We start from the raw sequence: 24,532 nt of genomic DNA, 5'->3' as shown, positions 1-24,532 counted from the left end.
CCCAAACGTCATTTCCGTTAAAAACGCGTTGTCATGATATGGAGGTTGTTTAGCTGCGGCACATGACTAGAACTCGTGACGCAATGTTGCAGAGTGTTGTTTTGACCCTAACGTACCTCTATATACCAGAAAAAAGGTTCGCTTTGATTCCATTTTTGTTTAGTTCGCTTAGATGTCGTCGTGCTTGAGGTATTCTAGAAGCTCTTTGATTTTATCTAATAAGCTCTCTGGTAATTATACGATAACGACATCATAGTATTTTTCCCATACCTCCCAACATTTTGGAAATCAAAAGAGGGACAAAAAGTTGTGCCCAGAGTTTGGCCCCGCCCATTTTGTGACCACACCCGTAATTACCATGTTCATTTTACAAATTGTAAATAAGCCGTATCACTTTAAATGGGCAGGGAGAGCTGTATGGCAGTCCCTACTAAGGTGATGTATAAAGTTGTAGTGCAACTGGCTTCCCTCCATTGGTTATTGAACTACAACTCCCAGAACCAACACCTATAGACTGCGGATACCTAAAGAAAAACAAATTCAGACTGAACTCTGGCAATAAATTGTACAGAAGTCTTCAAATCAGTCAACTTCAAATATCGCAAAGATGGAAGCTGTGAATTTGTCCCCTCCCATTCCCCACCCACTCTATCCCTCACTATAAAAAGCGAGCCTATCCGCATATTCCTCTAACCCCGCCCTGTTAGGCGTCCGCAAATCTGAGCGCATATTATTGATCACGTGTCCGAAGCCATGCAACCTCTTGATAGGGTGGATTTGTTTTAGCGCCCGCCATCCGGCTCTCAGGTTTAATCGTCCTATTGAAACGCATACGCGTGACGTAATATCCCCGCACTGACAGATTACGCCTTACTGGTGCGACTTTACGGGGGCGGAGAGCCGGGGAAGCAGACAGTGCGCGCCTCATGCCCAGTAGGGGGACATTAAGGCCACATTCCGGGACAGACGGATAAAAGCGGGACTGTCCTGCGAAAAACGGGACAGTTGGGGGTATGTTTTTCCTAATACTTTACTTAATAGGGCCATGGTTGATGTTTTGCCAATGAATCTGAAATTTGCCCAGAATTTGGGATTCTGTAAATTTTTTGAGGTAGTTTATATTACTTTGCAAAAAATTTATTTTTTGCCCGAGGGACAAAAAGTTGTACCCAGCGTTTGGCCCCGCCCATTTTGTGGCCACACCCCTAATTACCATGTTCATTTTACAAATTGTAAATAAGCCGTATCACTTTAAATGGGCAGAAGCAGACAGTGCGCGCCTCATGCCCAGTAGCGGGACATTAAGGCCATATTCCGGGACAGGCGGATAAAAGCTGGACTGTCCTGCGAAAAACGGGACATTTGGGGGGTATGTTTTTCCTAATATTTTACTTAATAGGGCCATGGCTGATGTTTTGCCAATGAATCTGAAATTTGCCCAGAATTTGGGATTCTGTCAATTTTTTGAGGTAGTTTATATTAATTTGCAAAAAATTTATTCTACCACTTAAAATTCTTGAATCAATAAAAAAAATGTTTCAGTTGTAATAGTGGTGTGTAGGCAGCCATCTAAGGTCATTGTACTTGATCCTGAGCTTTCAGAAAGCGCCAGCACTTCACAATGAAACTCCTTTCAGATAAGCTATTGTTTCTCCTACTCAGTGTAACTGGAGAAGTCGTGATTGGACTTGGGTTCTTCAAGAGGAAACCTTTGGGCACATAAGAACATTGAAACTTCAAAATTAAATATTAAAAAAAAAAATTGCTCTTTTAAAAAATGGGTTTCAGTGCAGGATTCTGCTTGAGGAGTGCTATTAACATATGCATTTTGTAAAAATCATGTTTAAGGCCCTCTTGCATTGGTGAATGCCATTTATTGAAAGCAATAAATAAACAAACAAGCATTATGTTTTTAGCTATTTAGTTTAATCAGTTCTCATGATTTTTTCACTTGTAGCTCATATGTATGCAGAAATATTAAAAATTCACAAACTTTCATTATATGAATGCAACACCGCTGGTATGTATATATTTTTGGCAGCCAGATGTCAAAAAGGGGATGTTTTGTCCCTTTATTTCTGATCAATTATTTTTTTCACCAGTTCATTGCTGCCTGCTTGCATAAATAAAATATAAAAACTGCACCAAACCACTATATCACTATTTTATGTCCAAAACATATTGATTATATGGTATTACATTTTCCAATGATATTAAAACCTACATTTGAGGTTTCATTGTTTTCACAATAAAATATTACTTTCAATAAATGTAATACAAATTTCAGTTGAAAAAAATGCACATTATTACACTATAATGATTTACCTTCTTCCCATACTTGTCCAATTCATTCTACAGGGGTTCCATGTACTATGAAAATTCCAGGTCCAGTCCAGTTCAGATGTTTTTTTTTTACATTTGGAGAGTATATATCAAGGGATGTTGACACCTTATTATAACCATGCCTATGTCATCCTAAGAACCCAATCTTTTAAACAGAGGATCATGGCTCAACCATTCAAACTTCCAGTCCTGACTCATTGGAATGTGCTGCAAGAAACTTTCCTATACACTGTAAGTGACTCAAAATGGCCATACACAGTTAAGTAATCTACCTGCAGGCCAGACAGATGGTTATCTACAAGTGGTCATATACATACAGTAAGAACAGCAAGAAGTGGGCCACACTGCCGAGCCAAATAGGGGCATGTTCGACTAGCTTCAGACAAGAAATTTGTTTCTTTCGTAAATAGAATTTATAAGTACAATGTGCTTGACACAGGCATTTTTTTCTTTTAAAGATGCCAACATTCCTATAGAAATATCAGTATGCAGAATGATCATTTATAAGATTTTATGAGACAAAATATTTAAAATAATCAAAAACAATTTTTAAATAATTTAGATTTATGATACATGCCTGTACATACTGCACAGGGATACTTTATTGCATGAGATAAGTACTTATCTTATCAGTATATAGTGAACAAAAGATAAACTGCATTAGTGAAAACACCATAGAATTGTATGCAAACTGCTAAAATTTTAGAAATAAACACAATATATTGTTCAGACCAGTGAGATTGATTCCTTTTAACTTTAAACATCAACTTTATTTTGTGTGATTATTCTTAACTAAATGTATTTGATGGTAAACTCTCCTTTATTATTAATAATTATAAAGGTAAGGTCCCAAAATTTGCAATATGGTGGGACCTTTCCTTATCTTACATTACATTGTTAAAGAAACAATGTATTCACAACTGCTATTTAGACTATTTATATTTAAAAAAAAGTGCAAATGTGCAGGATATTTTTTTTTACATACAATTGACACAAACACACAATGGGGACAGTACACATTAATGATCAGTACACATTAATTGGCCAAATGTGTTGCTACTAATTTGTTCCTTGCTAGTATATACATCATTAATATGTCACACATTTATGATCATTAAATTGGTAAGCCACCATACCCACATCAAGTAAACCCCATATGGTAACCCTTACTTTTTACCCAAAGGATAATTTTCATTTGGTATTTCCCTGTTTACATTATCAATGGAGAAAAAAATCTCCTGAATTACTTCTACAGGCTGATGCTCCCCTGCTGTAACCTTTTATAAATAAGAGACCTCCAAGGGCAACGTCAATTTTATTGATTTATGTATAAGAATGCAGTTTGATATGGTATCTGGATAAATACACAATGCAATATATTCATTCTTCAGAATCTAGCAGCAAGCCCCAATGTGCCCTGTAAGCCTGGAGCGATAATTTTTAAGCATGGATGCAAGGAAATCCAATGGGAGGAATATAGGAAAGAGTGTCACTAAAGAAGACACCTCTGAGGGGGACAAAATATCCTGGTCAGTCATTTGAAAATGCCCTTGTGGATTGGTTTATGTGAGAAGGTGACAAATAAGGAACATAAATGTATGGCGGCTAAACATTTCTTTAAAACTAAGGCCACATATATAAGATGACGAATTCTTGAAAAAGGAATGCTTACAGCAGGCAAAAAAACAAACTTATGAAGGGCTTCATTTTGCATTTGGACATTTTGGCACAGTAATATTATGTTTCATATGTTCTATTATTATGTTGTCATATAATATTTTTTTTAGATAGTGAGGGGCTTCAGGCTCATTTTGTAGATGACTATCTTCCTAATTCACACCTATTTTGCTTGGAGACAATTCCAGAATCCGTTTATTTAGTGACAAAACTTCATATGTGATATGTCCAAGTAGAATAGAAGAATTATACAAAGGAAATCATGTTTCCAGTCTTGACTTATGTTGCTTTAAGAATGAATTTCACTGTTTTAATAAAATATACATATATTAAGGTATATATGTTAAAAACTGCATGATAAAGAGCATACAGGTATTCTTGAAATCAGGGTCAGGCTGGGAAAAAACCTGGTGGGCTCACACCCTCATGAACCCGGCAGGCCCATGCCTGCTCCCTGCATGGAATTATTGCCTCTGCCCCAAATTCCCTCCGACGCTGCTTGAAATATACATATTACTTTTTTACTTTTACATTTTTGTTTTCTTAAATTCTGCAGCATGTGACTGTCATAGATTTTAAATTTTGTTTCAAATACAGTAGGAAGTTTGTAGAACTGCTGGAGTGGAGATCCATTTTTTCCCTTTTAAAATAAATGTTACAAGAAATGTGAAAAAAATAGCATAAACACTGTAAACACTGCATGTACACACAAGTCTTCGAAATATTCATTCAAATTATTGTATTGAAGGTCTGAGGTACAGGTAAATAAATAAGCACCACCGATTCTGACGATTCCTGATGAACTCATATGACACACGATTAGAATCCTATGAGAGAGAAATATTTAGAAATCAGTTTAATTGTAAGTATTTTAAAAACAAAGATTAAAGCACTGCTTGTGAATAATTAGTGATTACATGCCTAAAGAGAGTTTGAATCTGTAATGCTTTAAATAGAGTTATGGTGGCCATATATGTTTATGGTCAATTTAGTATTGCTGTGTTTATTGGGGCTGACCATTTAACAGTTAAAATCCTGCAACAGTATAATATAATACAGCCTTTTGTGGCACTGGTTAAATAGTTCACTGCATTCTGAACTGGGCAGCATGTAACAGATACAAGGTGTTCAACAAAGTTTACAAGCTAGTATCTTGTTAATGCATTCAAATAAACAAAGTAAATCAATTTCTTTATTAAAGTTCATTTATAAGTGCAATAGATGAAGTAACAAAGTTGAACTCTGATTTTAAGACTGATTTTTAATATTAAAACCTTTAACATGTCACTTACTTGGGGTGCCACTTCTTCTTGGGGAAGGACTGCGGCTTCTAGTCTGTAAAATAGCAGAGTAAACATTTTTAGAGATATCATGGCTGCTCAAACTAGCTTTCATGCACCTCTCCAGAAACCACCTATTCCAAAGAAGTGATTATCACTAATGTAACTGTGCCCAGCCCAGCCTTAGAGCATTTGTATCTGGGCCTTTGTAAATGACCTCTGTTGTGATTGGCTCTCACATGTGGATCACAGTTTAACAATCATTCATGAAGTATATCTAAAAGTTCTAAAGACAGACCTTGTGCTTGTTTTGCCTTATTTTTTCTTTTCATTATTTTACTCCTGACCAATGCTGTTGCTAGAAATATGGTTTGTCATATAGTTATTAATAAAATTTTGCAAAATTAAGTCTTAGATTAAAAAGATTAATTTGGACACAGGGCTCAATCATTTACTTTTAAATGTACCTTTGCACCAGGATCAACTATGCTTGACAAAGGGGTGTCCCCAAGACGTTGCACTTCCGCATTAAAGATTTTGCAAGGTTGTATCAATTGCAGTCTTATGTGCCAGTGTGCTTTTTCTCCACATGTATTAGGAAGTTGCCGTAGCCTCCATCATTGGGCACCAAGTTTCTTCAGTTTAAGAGGAATTTATGGGTGTGCAAGAGCTCTCCTTCTACAATTAATTCTCTTACTCACATCTTCAATTCTTCTCTGATTCTTGGAACGCTCCCTACCTGTTCAAGCAGGCCTGTGGTAAGCCTTTTCTTAAAAAGGCAACAATTGACCCACCCTGTGTTCTCCCATATGACTAACTTTCTGCACACCCATAATAATCTGTTGGACATACGGCAATCTGGTTTCCAGCCTGCACACACTTCTGACTTGTTTTATAATCTTGCATTTGATGCAGTTGACCACTCCCTACTGAAGCAAGTTCTATATTCACTTGGTATTTGTAACCAGGCTGCATCCTCGCTCTCTTCTTACCCCTCTAACTGATCCTTTACACACTCTTATGCTAACAGAATCTCATCTCCAGTTCCACTTAATGCAGGGGTGCTACTAGGCCATTGTTATTCTTCCTGTACTCTCTGTCTTTGGGAGATCACATCTGCTCATTTGGCATTAAATATCATCTGTATGCTGATGATATTCAAATATATTTATCAACCCCTTCATCTACAGTTGAAACAGAGAGTTACATCTCTGTCTTTTAGAAATCTGCAACTGAACCTAACAAAAATGGAACTAATCATCTTTCCAACTAAGCCTGGTCCTACTTCCCCCCTTTACTATCTCTGTTGACGGAATGCTTATTAATCCTGTCTACTCAGCACTCTCTATCTAGGGTTGTCATCTGTCCGGTTTTGACACGGACAGACCGTTTTATTGAAAACTGCCTGCCCGGTTTTCCAAATTAGGAAAATCGATAAGGATTCCCCAAGACTAACGCAGTGATCGGCCAATCACCACTGCCACGTCATAGCCCTAGCCCAATGTGTCATAGGGCCACCCCATCACGTCATCAGTCCAACGCGTCACATTGTGGCCCCGCGCCATCTACCCAAGGGGAAAGACAGCAACCCTATCTCTATCTTTCCCTGACCATAGTAATAAATAGAGAATATTTAGAACAAACAATGACTATTTGGAACAAACAATTCGGCTGCAGATACAAGGTCACATACCAGGTTGTGACCTGGGCTATCCGAGTGAGAGCGGAGAGGGCTAGCACTTCTGCTTCTGCTCCTTATTGAATTCCACTGTGAAGACAAAATATTAACATTAATATGATGTGGCATGAGTATGCCAGCACAACACTGAGAAGAAAAGTATCCAGGACCAGTACTCTTAAGAAAAAGCTCCACCCCTGGTTCTTTAGTAAGCCACTGGAATCACTGAGGGTGCATAATAATTTGAAACCCAGTGAACCAACCAGTGGGTAAAATTTACTGGTCACCTGTTAAAAGTAAACATCTTATAGGAATTGTTCAGTATAAAAACTGACTAAATAAATAGGCTGTGCAAAATAAAAAATCTTTCTAATATAGTTAGTTATGCACAAATGTAATGTATAAAGGCTGGAGTGAATGGATTTCTATAATAGCCAGAACACTACTTCCTGCATTTCAGCTCTCTTGGTTTACATTGACTGGTTACCAGGCAGTTACCAATCAGAGACTTGAGGGGGGAGGGGGGAACATGGGTCATATCTGTTGCTTTTGAATCTGAGCTGAACACTGAGGATCAATTGCAAACTCACTGAACAGATATGTACCATGTGGCTCCCCTTCAAGTCACTGACTTACTCAGAGTTATAGAGCTGAAAAGCAGGAAGTAGTGTTCTGGCTATTGTTACACATCCAGCCTTTATACATTATGGGGCACATTTAACTAGGGTCGAATATCGAGGGTTAATTAACCCTCGATATTCGACTGCCGAATTAAAATCCTTTGACTTTGAATATCGAAGTCAAAGGATTTTGCGTAATTCGTTCGATAGAAGGAATAATCATTCGATCGAACGATTAAATCCTTCAAATCGAACGATTCGAAGGATTTTTTTATGGGGCCTTCCCCATAAACTAACATTGGCCTCGGTAGGTTTTAGGTGGCGAACTAGGGGGTCGAAGTTTTTTTTAAAGAGACAGTACTTCGATTATCGAATGGTCGAATATTCAAACGATTTTTTATTCGAATCAAGCTCGATTTGTAGTCGAAGGTCAAAGTAGCCAATTCGATGGTCGAAGTAGCCAAAAAACCATTCGAAAATCGAATTTTTTTTCCTCTATTTTCCTATATTCCTTCACTCGAGCTTAGTGAATGGGCCCCCTTTGTTTTTGGCTAACTAACTATATTAGAAACATTTTTTATTTTGCACAGCCTATCTGTTTACCCAGTTTTTATTTTCACACTGAACTGTTCCTTTAACTCTTAGCCCATTTTCAAAATTTTTTTTTTCCCATGAAATTTTTAGCCTGACGTGAAAATATATACAATATCAAGTGTGTGAGTTCTCCCAATATAAAATACTATAATATTTGTTGCCAACAGATTGATTAAAATATATTGATAATCATATAATCTTACCAGAGCTCCTCTTTTTGTTACTGCCTCTCCTTTAACAATGACATTATCATTTTCCATTAAGGCAGGCCATACATGATAATATACCAGAGGGGCTGTGTGTTCTGAATCATATGTGCGACGATACCTAGAGAGTTATATTGTGATTAATCTGCCCAGGAAAAGAAGCAAACTGATACAGCAACAGAATAGGCTCGCAGGCTTGCAGGCCAAGGATTTGAAATAAAACTTCATTGAGCTGGCATACACAGTATGTATATCTCCCAACATTTTGATTCACAGAATGGCACATTAGACCCCCACCATACACATCTATGCCCCAGATCTGCCCAAGACTCCACCTACTACAAGCCCATACTCTGACTGTAAGACTGGGACATATGTACAAAGGGAGTAGAGAATGGCAGAAAAGCTGTGTGCAGGACATATTTCCTGGCCAGCTCCTGATCAGTATCCATCCACCACTAAAGCAAAGTGAGAAATAAGCAAATAAAAAACACAGTTATCATGAAGTCTAAGCTGTTAGTACCATTTACCGATCAATGTTTAGCAAGGAAAATAAATTCTTACTTGCTGTCAGTAAAGAGTTCTCCATCAACTGTAAATGCTATATCCAGTGGGGGATCTAAGGTCTGCATTGTAAAAGCTACTCGGCACACCTCCCGGATGAATCCACTGATCAGAATAAAGTCCACTTCAGGAGGGAAGGAGATTTTAGGATTGACATTCATGGCGCTGATAACCTCCTAAAATAAACAAAGATTAAGCACATTACTGTTTTTTCTAAAGAATTGTTGAATATTTTGAATAAGTATGTGTGTGTAACATTAGTTATATAGTACTATTTGAATATTCCACGCTGTAAAAAATTTTAAGGGCACTGACACCTGGGTGCTTCATCACCCAGTGGGAAATCTCCTCTCCCACTTGACAATACCTGCCCCTTCACAATTGCTGGAATCTAATCTCCACATGTAAAGACATTACATGCTGCGATTTCAGACAATCACTCAAAAATTCCTCCTTATGCATTTTCGGCGATTATACAGGATTGCCGCATGTGATGTCAGTATTTTGCTACTGCAGTTCAACAGTGTGCTAAGGTATGAACTGTTATCTTCTGAAGAGCCTGATTTGAGCCATGAGTAGATGAACCAAGGGTGCATTCAGTTCTGAGAAAATCTTTTCTTGCCTCCCCTGGTTCCCTGCTTGGCCACCTTGGAACCAGGAGGGTAGATTCTAAGGAAGGGGGGGGGGCAGTGTTAGCGCCGACACATATGACTCAAATACACTATATGGCCATAAGTATGCAGACACGCTGTTATGGGATCGGTCCATCCATGAGAGGGCGTTAAAGGTATTTATGTCTCATCTAATCAGCAGCTACAGGAAACGTTTTAAAGTTCCTCATTGCCTGAGCGAACAACTTCTCAAGGGTATTCCTGCAATTTATATTGTGGTAGAAAGGGTATTCCTAAGATCCATAACGTTTCTGAATCTTGACCTATCTGACTTTGTTAAACCCTCTTACTGTGTTAGTGATCTCCTGTGTATGACTCGGCCTGCGTTTTTGACTCTGCTCCTGCAAAATTCATTGGTTAGTTGCCTTATTCTCTTGTGTATGACCTGGACTGAAACTAAGATTGTTACAGGCAGCATGCCTGGAATCTATCTTATTATCAAGTTATCATTGAGCCCTGCTGTCTGCTTAGTTCAGTAATTAACTTTGACTATACTTGTCATCTAGAAACAAGGATTCCATGTAATACACACCTTCTTAGTATTCAAAGTGGATTCATTCCTATAACAGTAATTAGTATGTTTTGGGTAGTCGAGGATGAGTAGAGTATAACAGTGCTTTATCAGCATAGTCATGCAGGCATTACAAGCTTTCACTTTTAAGCTACCAGGAAGTATGCACAGTATAATTATGAGCACAGTGACATCTACAGGCCATTTGCATGAACACCACATATTCCCCCTATAGTAGGAAAGCATTTGGACAACTATAATAACAGCAACAATTAAACAGTATGCATTTTAAAACAATATTAGACATTCTTCACATCACAAAGTCCTTGTAAGGGTGACCCTCCGACACCATTAAATCATCTTCCTGAGTTGAGTCTGTCTCGCTGGGCTGGGGGCAGCGCAATCCCTCAACAGGCTGGAGTCCTGTTTTCATTTTTTCATTTATAATTAGCCTATGGTGGGATTGCGCTGCCCCCAGCCCAGCTGCCAGACATTTCTGCTCACAGGACACTTTTTAAAGGTGAAATATAAACTTACATTAACACTGGACTGGACATCATACAGATCTAGGTTGCCAACAATGTAGTCAATGACAGCATCTTCCAGTGATTCAGGTCCCATGTGAGAAGGAGATAGAGATTTACATACTCGGAGTCTAAACTGCCTAAAGGCCATCTTAGCAGAATGGAAGGATTCCTGTACAAAATATAGATATATAAGCATGTTCAAGTTCCTTTCTATTTTAGCAATCATAATCGATTTTGAAAATAACACTATGCAGCAGGAACCGGCAACACCAGTCAGAAATAGAACAATAGCTTTCTTCCAGAGCAGAAAGACGCAACTAGTGGTGCATTCAAGGGGCAAGCGGCAGGTGAATGTACAGAGTGCAGAGGCGTGCAGCAATTTACACAATGCAGAGACACTTGAGGTCGGAAATGACCCCTACAGGATCTAGCTGTGCCACATACCTGAAACATAAAATTTCCTTTCAAACTGGTATCTGATTAGTCTACTTTTAAATACGAAGGTGCATACTGTATTTATTAACAATAGAGACAGACATCTGTCTAGGAGGTGACTGTTTAAATATAGTTGTTGATTGGTTGCTATGGGCAACATCACTGGTGATGTCTGTCTCCAATCTTAACAAATACACCCCTAAAGGTGCAAACTAAGATATAGCTCCATACCACAGTGGCGATAAATATGATCCTCTGAACCATGTCCAGATCTTGAATGTAGCGTCTAAGAAGGGTCTGTGCATCCAGACGATCGTTAGCAAAAATATCATTAAATCTAGATATTAGGCGGGCTTGACGAGAGGCACTGGTAAGTTTGGCAGAGGTAGGGGACTCACTCCTGGCAAATGGACTAGATGATCTGCTAGAATGTCGAATAGGGCTAGGAGATCGGCTTCTTGAAAGTCTACAATAAGAAAAATTTTAAATCAAATCATATACAATCTTTAATATACTGTTGTGCAGTATTTAAAATAATATATTTTTTAGACTTTTTATGATGAATGTATTTTGTGCATTTTAACTAATGCTAAATGCAATTTTGGTCAGTTATTGGTTGGTAATGAGTCACTGAGTTGTCAGATGAATACTTATGGTTTCAATTGTGTCCATTAATCGTATGAAGTACAAAAGGCATTAAAGAAACAGCAAGCACCTATATTTAGCTCAGTGAATAGGACTTAGGTTGAAAATGTCTTATTCATTGTTTTTTTTTAAATTAAAGGGATCCTGTCATCGGAAAACATGTTTTTTTTTCCAAAACGCATCAGTTAATAGTGCTACTCCAGCAGAATTCTGCACTGAAATCCATTTCTCAAAAGAGCAAACAGATTTTTTATATATTCAATTTTGAAATCTGACATGGGGCTAGACATTTTGTCAATTTCCCAGCTGCCCCTGGTCATGTGACTTGTGCCTGCACTTTAGGAGAGAAATGCTTTCTGGCAGGCTGCTGTTTTTCCTTCTCAATGAATGTGTCTCAGTGAGACATGGGTTTTTACTATTGAGTGCTGTTCTTAGATCTACCAGGTAGCTGTTATCTTGTGTTAGGGAGCTGCTATCTGGTTACCTTCCCATTGTTCTTTTGTTTGGCTGCTGGGGGGGAAAAGGGAGGGGGTGATATCACTCCAACTTGCAGTACAGCAGTAAAGAGTGATTGAAGTTTATCAGAGCACAAGTCACATGACTTGAGGCAGCTGGGAAATTGACAATATGTCTAGCCCCATGTCAGATTTCAAAATTGAATATAAAAAAATCTGTTTGCTCTTTCGAGAAATGGATTTTAGAGCAGAATTCTGCTGAAGCAGCATTAACTGATTATTTTGATCATTAACTGATTCATTTTGAAAAAAAATGTTTTTTCCCATGACAGTATCCCTTTAAACATGCTATTGCTGCCTTGTTTTAATTAACAGCATAAGTGCAGTATTGTCACATTTAATTTCACTAATTGGGCGGAGCATGATTCAATACTATGACACATAGGGCAATTGTTATCAAAAGTCCAGAAGGTAAAATGTTTCATTTCATTATTTTGAAGAAGAATCATGATGCATATGGAACTCTTGGACATAAATGTACCAACAATTTCAGGTTATATTTTTATCAAGTGAAATAATCCTCATTTTGAGGTGATATTTGTTTCCAAATGACAAAAGCCACAAACTGTCCAGGGGTTCTGGTCTCATTTTTGCATAACAGTATCAAAGGGGATCAAAATGTACTTTTGTGTACTTTTCACAGATAGGTGAATATTTCAGTTGCCAAACATTAACTGGTGATCAGTCTACAAGCCAACATCAGTCTTACGCAACTTGAAATATTTATTTTACATTTGTTTTGTAAAGATACATATTTTTAAAGAAAAGTGCCACCATACCTGCTTTTTAATATACTACTCTCAGATGACAAAATGGAGATCTCATCCTTCAGCAGACGTATTTGGCGTTCATATTCATCAATGGAATCTAGAGATCTTAACTCTAACTTCTCTCTAGCAGCTCTCAACCTAAAACCAGGTCAAAAGACTACATTGCAAAAAAATACACAATACATACCTCCCAACATTTAGGAAACAGAAAGAGGGACAAAAAGATTTGGCGCACTTAGCGCGTATTTAGAATGTTTTCTCTTGGTACCTAATGCTATGTGGTAGATAAGATCCCAGAAAGTGAAAGCTTTGAGGCGATTTTCAGGTATTTCATCAAAACTGACAATTTTGGGACAGTATTGCTGGAGTAGAAATGCATGGTTTCCCATTTTGGATTCGACTGAACATGAAATTTCTAAAAATATATGGTTTTTGGAGGTCAAACTTATTTTTGGTGTCTTTAATAATTTGGTAATCCTTTGCACTCAGCATCAAACTGTACAGTGTATCCCTGGCATTCATATTTAGGATGGTTTCCCTTAGCTATGTGGGAGATAAGACGCTAGACAGTGGAAACTTTGATGCGCTTTTCAGTTATTTAATCAAAACTGACAATTTTGGGAAAGCATTGCGACTCAGTAGTTTGGGGTAGAAAGACATGGTTACCCATTTTGGTTCGGCTGAATGTGTACTTTCCAACAATATATGGTATTTGGTGGTCAACATATATTTTTGTGTTTCTTCCCAGCAGTTTTGGTAGATAAACTAAACCCCCCCGAGGAAATGCCCCAAAAGTGAGAGACCATAAAATGTTCAAAAACCTTCTGTCACTGAGTGCAAATGAAATGGGGAAAGTCTGCTGGCATTTAAAGGGTTAATATACTGCAGTTTACCAAGGGTTTTAGTTGTCATTTGAAAAAAATATGCAATACAAATATTGTATTACAGAAATATGTTCTAAAAATTATAGGGATAGTCCACTAAGGGGGCAAGGCACAAAGCACAAAAGTCTATAGGACATTACAATATATTTTTCTCCACAGTGCATCATGCCCCCTTTTGTGGCCTAGTGCTATCAGGTGCTATTCTTTGTAAGGCAAACAGAGCTGTCAGGTACAACTTTAAGGCTACTCAAAGGGCATGCATATGGCTATGACGCCCCATGCAGCGCGTTGCATCCATGCAGAGGCAAGGTAGATATGGAGACCTTTGCTATGGGCCAGATTTACTAAGCTCGAGTGAATAATTTGAATAAAAAAATATTCGAATTTCGAAGTCATTTTTTGGGTACTTCGACCATCAAATTGGTCAAATTCAATCAAAGTTGATCGAATCGAATGATTCGAACGATTCAAAAGTAAAAATCGTTCAACTATTCGACCATTCCATAATCGAAGTATTGTCTCTTTAAAAAAAACTTCAATTTCATACTTTGCTACTTATTTTTGGTCGAATAAAAATCCTTTGATCGATCGCTTAAAATCGTTCAATCAAAGCTTTTGCAGTATTTGAATTCGAAGGATTTTACTTTGAGGGTCGAATTCGAGGGTTTTTTTTAACCCTCAAAATTCGACCCTTGATAAATCTGCCCCTTAATGTCTGTTCATGTACATGGTATTGTGCCACTGTGTTTTGTGCTATGAGTAGATGTACTTATCCAAAAGGCATGCTTTGTGCCTTTTAGTATTCTAGCATAACATTGCATTACTATAAAGCTATTGTGAATAGATAAGTAAACAACAACAATACAGCATAATTTACTTTAAAGAGTTACGGCTCATTAAACATAAATAATATCTACTTAATTTCAGGACCAACATGATCACCTTTACAAGCTTGAAAACACGGTACAAATGACACTAAAATAAAGGATGATTAAGCCCACACTTTTATATTTTTTGGTTGCCTTTTTGTCTATACTGCATGTTGAGCTCTCAGTGGATTAAAGGATTTAATATAAGTGTTAGTTTCCTTACTCTGCTCGTAGTTGTAATATCTCTTCCTCAGTTGCCAATAAAGTGTTTGCAGATTTGGTTTTGGTGTCTTCTAGATCCATTTGTGTTTCTAATAATCTGGAGTTCGGAAAAAAAAATCATAATTTTCTGGAAACTTCAAACAAATGATGCATTTATCACAAAAAAAAATGGATGTCAATTGTAGGCTGTTTTCGGTTCAAACTATCTAATTATTTCCCTGCACCCAGTGAGCCTTTCTGAGCCTAAATGTAAGTGATGATGTATTAGTGATGTGTGTGTCAAAAAAATTCCTGCAATGAACCTAAACCACCTTCATCCAACCAGGCCCACCGCAAATATAAATTATTACTTAAATATAAATATTTCTGCACCCAGCCCATCTCTGACATCAGCAAGTAGTTTTGTCTAACAAAAATTGGGGTTTGGACAGGGTGGGGAAGGATGAAGAGGATGGGCTGGCAGAAAGTCATGCCTGCGTCACACCTATGTGCAGCTACCTTTTTCTGACTTCACAAGGCATATATTTTACCTAATTATTTGTGATGAAGAAGTATTTTAGGGAGATTTGTTGGCCGCAGTAGGGTAACTTCATTGCAGGGGAGAAATCAACCTGTTGGCCATTGCCCTTAAAGTTAGGTTGACTTGACAAGCTTCTAGGAAGGTTCATTAACATTACATAAAATATTCCTGAAAAAATGGTATCGAGGAATTTAAATATGAACAGGATAGAAGTAAATTTTATTTTAGGTAATGTGATTTTTTAAATTCCAATGTTATTCATTTTTGCAACATTACTAAAAAATTAATTTTGAGATATTTTCAGTCATTTGTAAATGCAGCACAGGTACTATTAAATTAAAAAAACAGTTATCTACAGACTGTTGCATCTGTTGTTAATTATTTTTAATGGTGTTAATGGGTGCCTAAAAGGACAGAAATCAATGTGGACTACTCTGTGTGAAATTCTTGTTTATAGAATATGTTGTGATGCAGTACTGCCATACTGTACTTACTCTTGTCTGACAGAGTTTAGCTCAATACGTGTTGATGATAGCTTGGATTCTACTTCATTCAGTTCTCTTTCATGGCTTGTGGATAGTTTTCTTTCCATTGATTCCTGGAATGTAAATATGTGGGATTAAAATGCATCTTTTCTAACAAACTATCCTTAACAAAAAAAGACAATGGGCACATTTGTTTGCAAAGGACTAGCCTTTTAACTATGTGTCTTAGTAGCCTCAAACCATACCATCACTCTCTTTGTCACCCCTTGGGCTGTTAAAGGAATTGTTCAGTATAAAAATAAAAACTGGGCAAATAGATAGGTTATGCAAAATGTTTCTAATGGGTAAATACACAAAATAATACATTTGTCCCCCCCCCAAATAATATATTTCTGGAAAGTACAAGTGCCATTTCCCATAATATCCATTATAATACAATAATTCAAATTTTTTTAAATAATTTCCTTTTTTTCTTTATAATAATAAAACAGTAGTTTGTAATTGATTCCAACTAAGATATAATTAATCCTTATTGGAAGCAAAATCAGCCCATTGGATTCATTTAATGTTTACATGATTTTCTAGTAGTCTGAAGGTATGCAGATCCAAATTATGGAAAGATCCGTTATCCGTAAAACTCCAAGTCCCAAGCACCTTGATCCCCCCCACACTTGTAACAGTTTCTCTTCAATACCTGAATGATGCTCAAATTCCCAAGCACAGCCCAGCATAGGAAGCAGTGGCAGATTGACAGCAGACACAGCCAATATGAGTTAAGTTAGCTGCCAGTACAATGTGTGATGTCATATAAGGAAGTGGATGTGAACTATGTAGTGTTTTAGGGGGTCAGTGACCCCCCTCCCAGCACAGGGTCCATGTGGAACTAAAGGACCAGGACAGGGAAACTTCTGAGGTGAATATCTCTTCAACTGTACTTTTTCTGTTAACTATTTATATGTCAAAGTTTGTTCTATTAATGTGAACTGTTAGATTTATCCATTTGTTACAAAGGTGAACAACCCCTTTAACATGTAGCTATTGTAACCCTTTGAAAAAATAGATACATCTATGAAACAAAATCTTAATTAGCTTATATATGCAGTTACTGATCTGCAGAGTCCCAAAATTGTTGTTGCTTCAGGTAGTCATCCATGTTTTTGCTCAGGGTAGTCCATGTTTGCTCCTCCCTAAAGACATCTAAGTGTGCAATGTTCATCAGGAAGGCAAATAGGTATGATTTAACTTTAGTCACAAGTCAAATATTTGCTTGAACCCTTTTTAACAAGACTATATAGTGCCTGAGCCTATTCTCACGCCACTTTCACTGTATTTTTTAAGACATTTAATTTTGTACATACATTTAAAGTGACAAAACTGTTCTCAGAAAATGATCCTGGCGAAGCTGTAGAAAAACAGGTTCCCAACCATGGCAAAAACCGGCTCTTGATAGTTTCCACACCTGCATACTGACCACCTAGTAGGAAACAGAAATGTTATTAATAATATAATTGTATTATATCTACTCATATGAATGAGAAGTAACATAAGTTATGCTGCACAGCCAAACACAAACCAAAGCTGCAAACTATACTGTATATGAGTACAAATTAAGCTACAGTCGGATACAGGTAAGTTCAGAACCCCCATTTTACATTTTTCAGGGGACAAGGAAAAAATTATGTAAAATCTGGAATAAGCACAGGAGTGAGTTTTACTTTGAAATACAATATGTACTGCATTAATAACAAGGGTTAAGCATTGCAGCATTACTTTTTTGTCATGTGCAAAGCCTCTCTGTCAGTCACATGCACAGCCTAAACCAATAATTGATTGGTGCCAAACAGTATGAGGGGCAGACTTATTGGAAATGACTATTTAGAGGCAGAACCATGTCAAAATACAATATCTGATACAATATCTGCTGCATGCTAAGGATTCATTGCAAACTCACTGAACAGTTATGTCACATGTCCTTAAAGTCGCTGACTAATGCAGACTTAGAGAGATGCAAAGCAGGAACTAGTGTTCTAGTTACTGTTTGCTCACTCCAGTCTTTATAGATGACATTTTTGGCTAAATAACAAATCCCATAAGAATAAATAGAAAGTGGGTGAATTTTTCTGTGGCAAACTCTAATCTCATATTTTTAGAAATCTGCCCCCCCCCCCAGTGTTCTTGGTAAAGAAGATTACTGGATTGGTAGACAAATCTTTGTGAATGATAGTTGCAAATGATGTCTTACCTTCCTGAGCTGTAACACTGAGAATTTTAAAAAGTTGTCCCTGAACTTTGGAATTCAACTCGAGAAGCTCACAGCATACATTCAAATTACTGTCACAGGAATTGATCTGTCAGAAAGAATATACAATCCATGAAAACAGATAGGTGTACAAAATCAGAATTAAACTGAGTTTATTTTGAGTGATCTATTACAATAATAAAGCTAATTTTACATACTACCTCAAATAATTATTTAAAAAAAGCTGGAGGAACTCAAGATGGACATTTTCTATTTAAAGGGGAGTCAGAGTCAAATTTTGATTGACAGACCTAATATATCTTTTAAGGGATGGGCTTGCTTTTCTAGTATATTTCAGAAACAGTACTGAATTTTTAATTGATTTTATTTTGAAAGTGTCTTATTTCAGTATGATGTAGCTTATATTACAATTTCATTTTCGCAATAGTTCCACTATAACTAGTTTGCTGTTTTAATTTAGGCTTGTAGCCTTCCAGAATTAGATACAGTAGAGGCTGTCTTCTCTATCGTTGGCATCACTACTGGGCAGCTGTTCAGGGAGTAACCTGAAGCTATTTACAGCAGTCTTTACTGTAACATAGCCCTTAATTGCTTCTGTTCTTAATATTCTTAATGTTTTCAAGAAATGGCTTGAATTCAACAATGAAAAGCACTATCTTGAAAACTATACCTTCTTTGTCAAGCATGTCTCGTGTGCCGGTGTGTTCTTTTGTTCTAGTTACTGGGAGGTCACCGTACCCTCCATTCATCGAGCACCGAGCTAATTTACGCATCTACATAACGGGTGTGCGAGGGTCTACTCCAATCGCCTTACCGCGGTCACACACTCAAGACAAGAGAGGCAAGATCAGCATGGAGCTTCAGAAACAGAAGTCACATTAAACAGATGAGAACACTAGCATTTAATAGGGCTATTCAGTGTTTAATTTATTTAAAAGTAGGCCTACACATACACACTGCACTTCTGTTTGTTGTATTCTGTTGTTGTAACAGTTAAAATTAAAAAAAGGTTAAAACTTTTAAAAGTTTAGTGAGTAAGCTGTGTTATGTTTTGCGGCTCCAGACTATTTTCCTTTGTGGAAGAGGGGGCAAAATGGCTCTTTTTATAGTAAAGGTTGCTGACCCCTGCACTAGCCTTATAGGAAGGAAGCTAAGCAGTCCAAACTAGAAGCTCACCTCAAAGTTTAATATTACACAGACAAGCAGGAAATTCCTACTCACCAAATATTTATTATCCATTTAACTGGAAGCTGACATTGTTATCTGTGTTTGCAAGAGATTTAAGTTTTGACTTTTACCATACTGGTTAACAATGCTTCCCATGGTAACCAAACAAACTCACTTCATCACCAACATGATCACACAGAAAGGATTTGAATCTACTGTTGTCAATTAGGTATGCAAACTACCAGGCCCAGACTGGCAATCTGTGGCTTCTGGCAAATGCCAGAGGGGCTGCCATAAGATGCTATAGAAAGTCACTATTTAGTGGGCTGGTGGAGAGCTGATTGGGCCTCTCTGTACTTGGAATGCCAGGATCCATTTTAACTCCCAGTCCAGACTGGCAAACAACCATAAGGAATTGACAAAATTCTTGTCTTTTTGCACAGGTTAAAAACGCTGCAAGCCTTCAAGATATGAAGGGGGGTTGCACATGGATAATTTACCAATTTAAATACACTAATATGATATGAGTTTCTAATTACAGTGGACATGACACAAATATCTTTGTGTTCAGGAAGTAAAAACAACACTGCAGGGGCAGAACTACCAGGACTGGGGGAAGGGGGTGATCGCACCCAGGACTATACCCCCTTGGGGCCCTCTAGACACTCGCGCCGATGCGAAGATGCGCTGAAAACTGTGTCCGGAAGGGGGGTGGGGGGCCGGCTGCTCTGCCTGCACCAGGACTCCTGCAATCGTTCTGTTACTGCATCACCTGTATATAAAAGAACTGTTGCTTGCAGCTCCACACTGAGAATTGAAGCAGCCCCCACAGGCCAAATAAATAGTGACTATCTACTGCATCTTATAACAGAATGTGTGCCTGTTTGCTTTTCTTTAAAATTATTTTAATTCAGGACACACCAGTTCTCAAATAGAACACCAATACCTATTATTCTGTCACCAACACGATTTATGCAGAAGATACCCTTCCTGAGACCCTCGCTCGTTTGGACGGCGTAAATTTGCTGAGATATATTGATGGCAGAGAGTTTACTCAATAAAACACTGCTTGATAATCAGGTGGTTCTTTAATCCAGGGATATTCAGAAAGACCAAAAGATCAACGGGTTCTATAGGTAAGAACTGGTAGTTTTGCAGCTCTATCCAACTGACTGAAAGCAACTGAAACTAAGGAACAGCAGGTGAGGGCCCCAGCTAGTGGGTTGAACTAACAAACATTAAACAGCAGGGGAGGTGAGGAATATACCAAACATGTACGAATATAATAACTGGCATTAGGGACAGCACACCTATATTGAAACATATGGTGCATGGAAAGTAATCTCAAACATAAGGAGGTCGCTGACTCACTTCAGGTTAACTGTACAAAGTGTAATTTTGGGTTCAAGTCACCATGTGGGAAGGACTGAGTGAAGCTGAGCAAAACTATGGGAAATTGCAAGGAGCTCCTGTAAACACAATATTATATGACGACTGTGGCTAACTTTGCATAATAAAAAACTGTTTTTAGTGGATATAAATGAGCTCTATATTTTGCCTTTGAATGATCATGAATAAATTATCAGCAATGGTATTTTATATTGATATTGATATTGCTGCCCAAAACAAAATGTGATGTTCCTTGAAATCTAGAATGTTATAAAATCCACTTAGTAACAATAAGCCTCCAAGGTCATTATCAGTCCTAACCTAATTCAATGCAATAAGCTGCTTATTTGGCAGTGCAGCATTAGGTAATGTTCCTCATAGAATTGCTCTGGATATAAAAGACATAGCAACATAAAAACTGTATAGAATGAAAAAAAACATTGCTAAAACATTAAACCCACATCAGACAAAATACCAGAGATCAGAACACACTAAGGGGCAGATGTAGCAGAATTTGAGAATAAAACTCACCACAGAACAACACACTCACTTTCTGTTTATTCCTATGGGATTTTTAGAAAAGTAGTTACCAATGGAGTTCACCATTTGATAAATACAATTTTAAAAATCCAATAGGAATTAGAATTTGAGTGAGTTTTTCCAGTGGTGAGTTTTAATTTCACATTTTGATAAATCTGCCCCTTAATTTTGTGCAATAATGTTGGTGTTTAATGGGAAATCTAATTTGTAAATGAATGAATAGGAACTTGTGGATGACTGGATGCAGGTGAACCACATGACATTGCATTCTCTGAAGGGGTGCAGTCTAATTTTCTAAATGGCTATGTTGTTGTGCCATACCAAGATATTTACCTTAGTAACAAACAGCAAACTATAAAACACAGGGAGATTCTCCAGGGCAATAATCTGCAATATGCCAATGTTAGGAACATACATCTTCATGTGGGTATCACAATAACATTTTCCTATTTGTAAAATGTTTATAACAACATTTTGCCAACACACTAGTCAGTTGCGAATGTTTAGGAGATATATGAGATATATCTGTTATGTTATGTGAATAAAGTCACTAGTAAATATTCACTATAAAGAAACCTTGCTCAGCCCCTAAGAACTCACAGAAGGACAGTTAGCCGAGTTTTCTGTGAGTAAAGCTCATAAAAGTTGCCGACTCACTCCCTGTGTATAGGTCCCTTAGGGGGAGTTGGCAATTTAATTTAGGTAATGACCAAATTGGCCAGCTGACCTTGCCAAATGAGCAGATCCTACAATGTAAGGCCATCTTTAGCCTTGCTGTGAATACTAGGTTTTGTAGTTCAGCAGCACGCTACATATACTGTACCTGCTGTAGAGATTTAGAAAACAGTATTATGTGAAAGTAGGATCAGTGTTTCCTATAGAGATGCACCTAATTCAGGATTTGGTTCAGGATTCGGCATTTTTCAGCAGGATTCGGATTCTGCCGAATCCTTCTGCCCAGCCGAACGAATCCTAATTTGCATATGCAAATTAGGGGCGGGGAGGGAAATTGCAGGACTTTTTTTCAGAAAACAAGGAAGTAAAAAATGTTTTTCCCTTCCCACCTCTAATTTGCATATGCAAATTGGGGTTCAGATTCGATTCGGTATTCTCCTGAATCTTTCGTGAAGGATTCGGGGGTTCGACCGAATCAAAAATAGTGGATTCGGTGCATCCCTAGTTTCCTATGTTTGAAAATACTGAAAACATGAGCATTGTGTATTTTTATTTTCTGTAATCTTATCTGGGGCCCTCCTGTTGATGCTGAATTTTATGAAAATCAGAGGGCACACGTATGAAGCCGTGTAATAAGCAGCACAGAACACCATATTCTAAACTGTGGTCAGTGGCCATATGGGTTAGCATACTTGCTTTTATTTCTAAGACTGCATACAAAGTGACACTATAACTTATAAACTTGCAAATTAGTAACACTGCATAACTGACTTGACATCCTTACTCTCTTCTAGAAGTACAGTATACAATGGTTTCGTTCATCATAGTTGCAACTTTGTTTCAGTGTTTTTGACTTGCAATTCAAGTCCATACCCTAACTGCTATTGATATTGCATACCAATTCCTGAAGTGACTTTAGATCTATAGGACAGCAGCTATAGGGGGCTAATACATGTTTTAAATATTTAACTCTAAATATAAATGTTGCCAAAATGGGTTTCTATCATGATGTGATTTTATGCATTTCACAATTGACAATTAAAACATGCATGAAATGCTAGAAAATTGTGTATGCTGGGTTCAGAAAAAAAATACTTGAATAAACACTTTGTAACACAATGTATTTTATTCAGTTTGACAATAAGGTTATGGCATTTATTGTACAAACTATTAGTGAATGCAAGTATCAACCTAAACCTAAGTTTCATTTCCCCAAAAAGTTGTATGTATTACTGCAAAAGGATAAAAAAAAAAGCATATCCAGCTTCATTTTCCATCATTATGCAGATACCAGACGCAGCCTCCCAGCACAGGCTCATTGTATGGGATATATGCATGTGTGGTGTAAATGCTTCCGAGCAGTGACAGTGTGTAAGGAGCAACATATCCCAGTATTGTTGCAACATAAATTACAAGCTCGGTTCTGGACTGAAAGAAGGTTCCGATCACCATGGCAACTAGCGTCCTTGGTTACCGTACATTCCTGCAGTCTTTCATTCAGTGCATGCCAAAGTGTAACACCAACACAAGTACACCGTGCATGATGCGATCATAGATTAACCCCCTAACAGAGTGGGGCTGTGGCTCCATAATTCCGTACAGTCACTACGGGCCAGTGAACTGATTGACTAGTGAACTGATTGACAGTTGAAGAAGGTTCAATATGCATTGCTGATAACATACATATGCAAGAGGCACAGCAATAGTTACTTTGGGCCTAAATGAAATAACAAAAAAAAGTGCCCTGCAATAATACTGTCATGTTTCCCATTTAGAAATCCTCAATAATCTGACTATTAATCAATTTTTTTTGCTTTTCTCTGTTTACTCCTGTTTGAAACATCCACTTTGTAACTAAAAGGTCCCACACATTAAGTAGACAGCACATTTAACACGTTTTAATCCAAATCCAAATATTGCTACGTCACTAGTCTGTAGGTGACACTATTATATACCTAAAGAATCAAGCTCACTCACGTGATAGTCTTTGTACCAATCGTCTAGTTTATCCTGCAGGAGCCTGCATCTCTCGCTGTTGGTCAGTCTCCTCAGGATGTCTGCCATGGCAGTAGCCACATACACGGAGACAATGAGCTGCAGCGACGTCCTATACTCTCTGTCTCCAGACGCTGTTTATATGGAGGACTGAGTTACTACTGTACTGTTGCCCTGCAGAGCCTGGGACTCTACAACCAAGTCACACACTTCTCTGTTAGTTGTAGCAACGGCTTTATTCCAGACCCGCCCATCGCTTTAACGTCCCGCCCCTTCTGTTCCCATCGCTTTGTAAATTATGCAGCCTGTCTATAACGCATACTTGTAGTCCTGTATTAACTGTGCTTTGTATATGCTCTCTTCTTGTTTACTTCTTGATAAATTAGGGCTATGCTGAACTGTCCATTAGAGGCAGTACTGTTTTAGCACTACTAAAATAAAGCTTTATTTGCTTTTTTTAAACAAAAACACAAAACACTATTTCCCTGGC

The 24,532-nt window shown here is 37.7% G+C and overlaps 1 protein-coding gene across 1 annotated transcript; it reads right to left on the bottom strand.

The window, feature by feature from the left end:
* Positions 1-2,900: 2,900 nt before the first annotated feature.
* On the bottom strand, positions 2,901-24,168 carry spata18b.S (spermatogenesis associated 18b S homeolog). Its single transcript, NM_001096182.1, is given in 13 exon segments — positions 2,901-4,847; positions 5,313-5,355; positions 6,994-7,068; positions 8,396-8,519; positions 8,963-9,138; positions 10,682-10,840; positions 11,338-11,572; positions 13,046-13,174; positions 15,013-15,108; positions 16,026-16,129; positions 17,375-17,490; positions 18,259-18,364; positions 24,025-24,168. Coding segments are annotated over 13 exon segments (1,458 nt in total). The 5' UTR covers positions 24,112-24,168; the 3' UTR covers positions 2,901-4,839.
* Between the last annotated feature and the right edge of the window lie 364 nt (positions 24,169-24,532).

This window comes from Xenopus laevis, chromosome 3S (assembly GCF_017654675.1).
Source record: "Xenopus laevis strain J_2021 chromosome 3S, Xenopus_laevis_v10.1, whole genome shotgun sequence".
Classification (NCBI taxonomy): Eukaryota; Metazoa; Chordata; class Amphibia; order Anura; family Pipidae; genus Xenopus; species Xenopus laevis.
The sequence above is the reverse complement of the archived record's forward strand: the minus strand, read 5'-3'. Positions and strand labels throughout refer to the sequence as shown.